The sequence below is a fragment of the Selaginella moellendorffii genome, unplaced genomic scaffold (assembly GCF_000143415.4).
Source record: "Selaginella moellendorffii unplaced genomic scaffold, v1.0 SELMOscaffold_26, whole genome shotgun sequence".
Classification (NCBI taxonomy): Eukaryota; Viridiplantae; Streptophyta; class Lycopodiopsida; order Selaginellales; family Selaginellaceae; genus Selaginella; species Selaginella moellendorffii.
In genome coordinates, this window is record NW_003314287.1 from 1,776,400 (window position 1) to 1,784,700 (window position 8,301).

General features: G+C 44.4%; 2 protein-coding genes across 3 annotated transcripts; one reads left to right on the forward strand and one right to left on the reverse strand.

Moving 5' to 3' along the window:
- Nucleotides 1–986: 986 nt before the first annotated feature.
- On the reverse strand, nucleotides 987–5,161 carry LOC9629093 (SAC3 family protein A). Of its 2 annotated transcripts, XM_024679958.1 has the most exons (15): nucleotides 4,782–5,161; nucleotides 4,359–4,713; nucleotides 3,898–4,313; nucleotides 3,706–3,840; nucleotides 3,524–3,643; nucleotides 3,365–3,466; nucleotides 3,207–3,304; nucleotides 3,026–3,155; nucleotides 2,406–2,978; nucleotides 2,214–2,354; nucleotides 2,101–2,160; nucleotides 1,914–2,044; nucleotides 1,727–1,860; nucleotides 1,448–1,665; nucleotides 987–1,371 (listed from the first exon to the last, which is right to left on the reverse strand). In XM_024679958.1, the coding sequence occupies exons 1-15, from the start codon at nucleotides 4,962–4,964 to the stop codon at nucleotides 1,267–1,269; spliced, it is 2,901 nt and encodes a 966-aa protein (XP_024535726.1). In that variant the 5' UTR covers nucleotides 4,965–5,161; the 3' UTR covers nucleotides 987–1,266. The 2 variants fall into 2 exon arrangements, with proteins under 2 accessions (XP_024535726.1, XP_002975233.2); XM_002975187.2 differs by having other exon boundaries at nucleotides 3,898–4,713.
- Nucleotides 5,162–5,200: 39 nt separating this feature from the next.
- On the forward strand, nucleotides 5,201–7,402 carry LOC112348110 (pentatricopeptide repeat-containing protein At4g02750-like). The gene has a single exon (XM_024680175.1). It carries the CDS (start codon nucleotides 5,201–5,203, stop codon nucleotides 7,400–7,402), a length of 2,202 nt encoding a protein of 733 aa, XP_024535943.1.
- The last annotated feature ends 899 nt before the right edge of the window (nucleotides 7,403–8,301 follow it).

Below are 8,301 nucleotides of genomic sequence, written 5' to 3' on the forward strand. Positions count from 1 at the left end.
ATTACTTAATTTTTAAAATAAGAAAAAAAATTAATTTTTTTAATGATTTTATAGTTGATAATGAGACTTCTTTTAAATCTCATTCCATGAATTTGAAGAAAGCATAATAAATTATTATTGAAGATATTAATAACACTCTTCAAAATATATCAATTATATATTGTAATATATAGTACAAGATTTGTAAACAGTTTTTAAGTTAAAATAATGAAATTATAAAAAACTAATATAATAATAATAAGTAAATAAAAGTGAATTATTTTTTATCAATATTTCTAGTTCTTACTTTTTCATATATATATATATATATATAATTTGAGAAATATAAATTTGATAAATATATTTTATAAATTACAAGTTGAAAATAATGATTTGGATGAGTTTATATTTGATTTTGTATCTAGAAGTTCATCCCTTGCATGCTCCACTCGTAAAGACATGGACCCATCAAGTAAAGTGAGTATGCTTCCTGGGTCATAATAACTAAGACATGTATTCCATATATCTGTAACAGCTTCTGTAAAGTCATTAAATGTTGATTGGTGGTTCCATCCAATTTGAAGGAAGCAACCCAAAGTTCCAACTCTTGCAGTATAAAATCCAGATGCATATGAACTCTGTACAAAATTATTCCATACCATAGTTACGCATCTACAATATTCCTCAGGATTTGTTGCTCTTCTAAAAGTTCTAATGCATGTTTGAAAGGATTCATTGCAGGAGTAAGAGTGGGCTACTCTACAACAAATAAATAAAAGATATATAAATACAAGAGATTTCCAGAATTTCATATTCTCACTAATAATTTTTATGGAATGCTTTGGGTTTATAAGATCCAAACAGAATAAAACAAAAACACATTAATAATTTCTAATGATAGACAATAATAAGCGTATATTCTTGTTTGTAGTTTTTGGAAAAATTATACTAGCTAAAATTTATAAACCAGATGAACTTCCTCAACACAAACAACCTCACAAGAGATATTAAAAGGTAGATGCAAACTTTGTCTCTCCTACTGACTCAACAAAAACACGACCGTCGATCACAATCCACACCAACCGAGCCCTCGAGAATCCTGGCGATGAGCACGGCGTCGATGTTCTGGTGGTCCAATCTAGCTTGGGTAATGTACAATTGTATTTCAATACAACAAAATTTCCTCTCTAAGTTTGCAGCAGCCCCCCTCCATCTTATTACACTTCCTCGTGGAAATGGCAAAGAATCGCTCTCCTCCTTTTTGCTAACTTTTACCTCCCAAAGCGTTCAAGCTTGGGCCGAACGAGTCAAAAAGTCGTTGACGGCGAGGTTAGCATCGCCATGAGCAACCGCGTCTTCTGGTTCCGGCATGAATAAGGTGGCAGCGCTTGCCTGTGAAATAGAGGGAAAAACAAACATTGCAATAAATCAGAAAGTGAATCTCTACAAAATCTCTCATCGACAGTACCTTTGCATCGAATTGCCGCTCAGAACTAGCGCTGTCCACGACAACTTGCCCGCCATGAGCTTTCACCCATTCTTCGCACTCGTCGAGCACATCCTTGTCAGCCTGTGCTCCATTTGTGAATCCCAGCGTCCGAGCTATCACTTCCAGAGGTAACGTCGGCCTGTACGACCGAGACATACACCTCAGGGCTTCAAAACGCATCCTCTCCACGTAAAGATCTGCCATATTACTTTCGCGTGAGCACCGCTTTTCTAAACTTCGAAGAGAAGAGGTCTTTACCCATCAAATAGAAGTTGAGATTTGGAGCCGTTTTGTATAGCCGGAAGAACATGATGTAGTTTCCCAGGGCCACGGCACCACGCACGGCTAAAGAGTGCTTAACTGCCTCGTCTTCTCGGGCCTCTGGTGTCAGCCTGTTACGTGGGAAAAAGGTCACTGGAGTTTCTAAACTACTTATAGGACATACCTTGCTATTGATGACAAAAGATCTCGGTTACTTCCATTCTGGAAAATAATATACAACAAGCTGTACGCGGTGAATTCGTTACAGCAACCGGAAATCCCCTCGGAGTAAAGAGTCTTTAGCTGTGTTTGGCACTGAAACCAGCAAGAAAGGATCAATGGCCAGACAAACTACAAAGCAGAATGTATACCTGATTGTATTCTGCCAGGTCACCTGCTTCTAATGCTGCTCGAGCATGAACTTCGTACACCTGTATTATATATTAGCAGTTGCAAAAAGAAAGAAATAAAAAATTAAATCAACCTGGACAGTGAGTTCATTCCGTATTCTCTGTACCGTAAGATCTTGTCTAATTGACTTTAGCTGCTCGCACTTGTAGAAATAGTTTTTGGATGTCGACTCCACCATTTTCAAAGCCTTCGTAAGTACCTCTTCCGGTCTCACCTAAACAAACAAGCTCGTCAGCACGAGAACTTACAAAAGACCTGAGCTTACAGTTGCTGGGTCAGGAGCAGAGGTCAATCGTAAGTAGCGTTTCTCAATTTCCTGACACGTCCCTTTAATCGTCAATGAGTCCCAGTCGATGTCCTCCACAGCCTGTCCATTCCCATCTCCACAGCTTAGAGCAATCTTCAATGCAGAGGCTCTTCTGTTACTCGCACTGCCACCCCGACCTTTCACAAAACTTTTCACAACCGTGGCGCCACCCTTGCAGTTTTCAAACCGTTTAGACCTTGTCTGACGCCTCTTATTCTCCTCAGGATTTTGAGTTGGTATGGTTCCTAAAGTAACTCCGACCAGCTCAGGGACCTCTTTGTCCTCGCCTGACGCATCTGAATCTTCGTTCAATATCGACTTCCGCGGCCTCTTTCCATTAGGCTTCGTTTTATCCAGCAAGTTTTTCTGCTCCACCTGTTGGCCTTGCACCTGGACTTGCGGTATCTGTCCCTGTATTTGCTGTGGCTGTGGCTGTGGCTGTTGCGGAATTTGAGGATGTTGCAGTGGCTGGAAACCCTTTGGCTTGTTGGCCCACGGACTATCCCGTTTTACCCAGCTCATGGATCCAACCTGTAAGACTCCGTAAGAAACTTCGAGTAGCTGCTTTTAACACTTACGGAACTAGTTTGTTGGTTTAGAAGAAGGGCCTTTCCCATATCCTTCTGAATATTGCTGAGGTTGGCATCATTATTCGGCGTCGCGGGTTCCCATCTGCTCCTGGTCTTTTTGACCGTGAAGGGTTGGTCCCTGTACCCAGATAAGTTAGAAAAGAAAAACAACGTACTTCAATCAATATACCCCTTTCCGTCCCCTGTTACACCCGGTAGAGGAAACAGTGGTTCCGTGTCCCAGTTCTTTGTAAATAGCGTACCATCAGATGATGCTTTCGTAATTATCTGCAAGTAACAGAGATTTCATATCATGCATGCAGAAAGACTTAAAAGTGATACACTTACCTCCTTCATCATCTGCTGGCATACCCCTTTCTGAGCCTCGTTCTTGCATCGCGCCAAAGCTCTTTCAACGTATGCACGCAAGGAAGGAGGAAACATCCCAGGCTAGAGCAAGAACAAAGGAAGCGGCTCAGAGCAAAATAAAAAGCCATAAATAACCACCTTAAGTGCCGCATTCGACACATCAGCTGTGAAGGATTTTCCAGAAGAGACTTTACCGGCAACACTGACATATGCTGGTGTTTGCGGTAGTGTTTGCGGCATTCTTGGATTCATTTGTATCTGAGGCAGCCAGCCAATGGTAAATAACCATCATCAACCCGTGACCAAATCAGTATACAGACCTTCACCGGGGACTTGAACAGATTTGTTTGCTGAGAGTATGGCTGCTGCAACGGCCGCACTGACTGTTGGTATGTGTTGGGCTGGCTAGCAGTCGGAGGAACATACTGAGGATGTCCGTTTGTCGCCGAGTTTCCCTGCAGCAAAACAAAGAAACACAATTACAAAACTGCGAACAAAAACTATACACGCACCTGAGATGGCCATGCCGGTGGAGGCTGAGTACCAGGAGGCGGCGGCTGCGTCGTTTGAGAGTATCCCTGGGCAACCACACTGGCGTACGACGAAGGAGGAGGGGCTTGATGAGTCGCGCTAGCTGGAGCAGCTGCCTCAGTCCCTGGAGGGCCACTAGTCTCAGTAGCCTGTTGCATGCTCGCATAGTAGTCCCCTGGCTTTTGATACTGTGTCTGGTATGTCCCAGCTGCGCTTGGAGCCGAGTATCCTGGATAGCTTGGATAGTAGCTGCTGCCGGCACTGGTGGCGGCCACGTTGTTGCTGGCGTCGCTCCAGCCATTGTAAGCAGCAGCCTGATAGCTTCCCGTTTGCTGATACACACCATTACCATAATAAGTGCTTGTGCTCGGGTAGGACGTGGGCTGATATGTAGCACCTGAGCTTGCGTAAGGTCCCACGTTTTGAGAGTAAGATTCGTTACCTTGCTGCGCGTAGCCATAGCCATAACTCTGATAATTGGAGCTCGCATAGCCATACTGCTCACTACTTGGATACGTGTAAGTGCTTGGAGCTGTGGCTGCTGCTGGAGTCTTGGCGTCTTGGATGTAGGATGATCCAGGCTCTTGAGTCTCTGCTGGTTGAGCTTGTGTTTGTTGATAAGTTCCATAAGTTGTCGGAGGTGGCGGCGGCGGAGGAGGCACAGCATTCCATGCTGCGGAGCTCGGGAGCGGCGGAGGCGGGGCTGGAGGCGGCGGAGCGGATGGAGGAGGTGGCGGATTTGGAGAAGTGATCACTGTGGTCGTCGCAGTGGTAGCGGAGTTATCAGCCACGCTAGCCTGAGACACAATGGAAAACTACTTTCACTGCCGAAGTCCCACAACGACAAAAGAAAAAGATGGCTTACCTGTTGGGCCGCTTGAGCTGCGTAGTAGGCGTACCACTGCTGCTGATAGTTTGCATCCGTCGATGGCGTGGAGGAGGAGACTCTCGACGCATCCTGGTGATTCCAGCCCCAAGACGCTGCCCCTGCCGCTACCGCAGCGCCATCGCTCACTACGCTTTGCTGAGGATCCCACTCATTGCCCATCGAAGTTCTTCCTTCTCACATTCTCGGAGAGAGGAGAGCAATCCAGAAGTCCTAAACCCTAATTCCGCGAAACCCCTGCGCACTAGGATAGAGATTCCTGAAAGAGCGATTGATTGCTCGAGCCAGTCGCCGATGAATCGCCGTGGCCGCGGTGGTAGCGCCTCTCTCGCGTTGTGCTCGCAGCCCGCTCTAACCCTAATCCTCTATTCCCCGCATTTTAAAATAAGAAAGACTCTATGGCGATTCCCCTTGGACAATCGCCTCCCAGCGCCGCCGATTTGGCGGCGCGCCTCAAGGCGTGCGCCAAGAACAGGGATCTCGCCCAGGGCAAGCTTCTCCACAACGTCATTCTCTCCAGCGATTCCCACCGCCGCGACAATTACCTCGCCAATCTCCTCATCGCAATGTACGCCAGATGCGGCAGCATCGATCTCGCGCGCCAGATCTTCGACGCGATGGAAGCGCCCAATTCCCACTCGTGGAACGCGATGCTCGTCGCGTATGCCCGGACGGGGTATGTGTCCCAGGCCAGGAAGATCTTCGATGAGATGCCAGCGCCACACAAGGGGCTTTTGACGTGGAACGCGATGATTGGTTCGTACGCCCGTGCCGCGGATCCACGTCACGCCAGGGAGATCTTTGACCAGATGACGTGTCGGGACGTGGTGACGTGGAATTCCTTGCTGGCAGCGTATGCTCACGCGGGGCAGTTGTCTCTAGCTAGAAGAGTTTTCGAGAGTATTCCCCAACCGGACAAAATCTCTTGGAATAGCATAGTAACCGCATATGCCCAGAACAGAGATATTGTACAAGCAAGAAGTTTCTATGATCGAGTGCCACATCCAACAGCCATTGCAAGCGCTGTTCTTATCAAAGCATATGGTCATGAAGGAAACATAGTTGAAGCGGAAAATATTTATAAAAATCATCTCAAACAAGATTTAGTATGTTCAAACGCAATGCTCTTAGCATATGCCAATAACGGGCATTTGTACATGGCCATTAATCTCTTTAAAGAGATGGCTGAAAAGGACGAGATCACATGGAATACAATGCTAAATGCTTATATTTGCAGCAAAAATCTTTACGAAGCTAGAATATGTTTTGACGAGATGCCACAACGAGATATCGTGGCATGGACTTCCATGGTCACTGCGTGTGTCAACCTTGGCAATCTCGACGAGGCCAAGGCACTGTTTGATTCCATGCCAAACAAAGATGCCACCTCTTGGACGGTGATTCTTACGGCATATGCTCGCTCTGGGGATATTCTTAAAGCTCACTCTTTGTTTCTGAGCATGCCTGTCAAGGACACCGTTGCATGGAATGCGATGCTATCGGCATTTGTGAATGCGGGAGAGATGGACGACGCTAAAAAACTTTTTGACAAAATGCCCATTCCAACCATTGTATCTTGGAATGCTATGGTGTTTGGTTATGGTCGGCTGAGACAGGTCTCTAAAGCAAAGCAAATGTTCGATGTTATACCAAGAAAGACTCTCGAGTCGTGGAACACAATGCTTGGAGTGTACGCTCAAAACCAAGGGTTGCATCAAGCAAGAGATCTTTTTGCAGGTTTTACTTACAAACCAGACGTAATATCGTGGACGACAATGATTACGGCAAATGCCAATGTTGGGGATTTGGATGGAGCAAAGTCGTGCTTCCATCAAACGCCTTGCAGGAACTCAGTTTCCTGGAATGCCATGATCTCGGCTTATACTCACAACCGTTTAGGAAAAGAGGCACTGGATTTCTACAAAGAAATGGACATCGAAGGAATTGAGGTGGACGAGTCTACACTGGTAGTCGTCTTTGATGCATGTTCCCAAATTGGCGTTTTAAAGCAAAGTCAAATTGCCCATTCTCACTTTTCAAACCACAAATGCATGGGTTGCAATACAAAAGTGGCAAATTCGCTAATCAACATGTATATAAACTGCGGTAGCCTCAAAGAAGCTAAAATAATCTTTGATAAACTAGAGATCAGAGATTGCTCTTCTTGGAACACAATGATCACAGCATATGCCAACTCTGTTGGATATAGTATTAGCGCCATGGAACTGTTTTGGCAAATGCAACTGGATGGTATTAAGCCTGACAATATAACCTTGCTAGCCATTCTCTCAGCATGCAACCACTCAGGAAATCCTGACGCGGGCCTACTCTACTTCTATTCCGTCACAGATTTCGGGTTGGATCCTACAATTGACCACTACAGCTCTATCATTGATCTGCTGGGGCGATCTGGTAGATTGCAAGAGGCCGGGGAGCTGCTAGAGAGCATGCCATTTGAAGCAGATATTGTGGCATGGGTGACATTGTTGGGTGCTTGCAAGATCCAGAGAGATCATGGGCGAGCAATGCAAGTAAAGGATCAGGTTATGGAGCTGGGACCTCAAGGCGCAGCGCCATATGTTTTGCTTTCACTGCAATGATCGATGAGTCGATGAAGCTTGTCGCAGCTGGTTTGCTCATCCTAATCATGGACAACGAACAAAAAGCTGGTAGAAGTCGGAAGTTAAGAGTAAATTGGAGCTAGAGTAAACTAAGAATCTTATAGAGCACCATGAGCAAGCGATGTAGGGGTCCTTACCTTTCTTATTTAATAGAACAAAACAAGTATAATCAACTTATTTTGTCTGATACTGCCGACTAGTATTCCCTCATCGCGACAATAGTTATTTAAATTTATGTTTCACGAGTCAACATTACCTTGTCCCATTCAAATTGTTATAATCCCTTAAAAAAAACATTCTGATTACTAATTTGTATAGCTATGGAAAGGAAATCCCTTGTTTCTATTATAGTAATATTTCTTGCTTGTTATAGAAAAACTCATTCTTATTCTGTTGGAACTTATCAGACTTGCATTAGAACGTTTCATATACGAACAGATCCCAATGATTACTGTATATGTACAGCCATAGTCTGGAACAATTTTGTTTCCAATTTATTTCTACCAGGATTATATACTACACGAGTTGGAACATTAGGTTGTTTTTTCAGGGTTGGGCACTACCACCCATTAACATCCAGTGACTTTGTAGAGGCTGTAGATGACACATGGAATATATGTCTTGCATATTCAGAAGCAGGAAGTATAATCAGATTTGATGATGATTCAATGAGTTTAAGAGTGGAACACCATAACGATGAGTTACTAGAGGAAAAACCACACACAAACTCTTCAATTGTTTTGTTTAGAGTATGTAATTTCTAAATCCTTCTATTTCTAAATTATCTTTAGAAGGAGGCAAGACATAACAACTGAATGGTTAGAAGTCTAAATTATAATGTCTAAGTGGACATGAGGTGTATAAAACTATAGAGAAGT

Bases quoted from the DNA above. Each gene is read 5' to 3' on its own strand.
- LOC9629093 (XM_002975187.2), bottom strand. From the start codon at position 4,964: ATGGGCAATGAGTGGGATCCTCAGCAAAGCGTAGTGAGCGATGGCGCT. The intron at 3,841-3,897 runs GTGCGTGTATAG...GTTTTGCTGCAG, and splicing joins CACCGGCATGGCCATCTCAG to GGAAACTCGGCGACAAACGG. The intron at 2,979-3,025 runs GTAAGTGTTAAA...GGAGTCTTACAG, and splicing joins TAAACCAACAAACTAGTTCC to GTTGGATCCATGAGCTGGGT.
- LOC112348110 (XM_024680175.1), top strand. From the start codon at position 5,201: ATGGCGATTCCCCTTGGACAATCGCCTCCCAGCGCCGCCGATTTGGCG.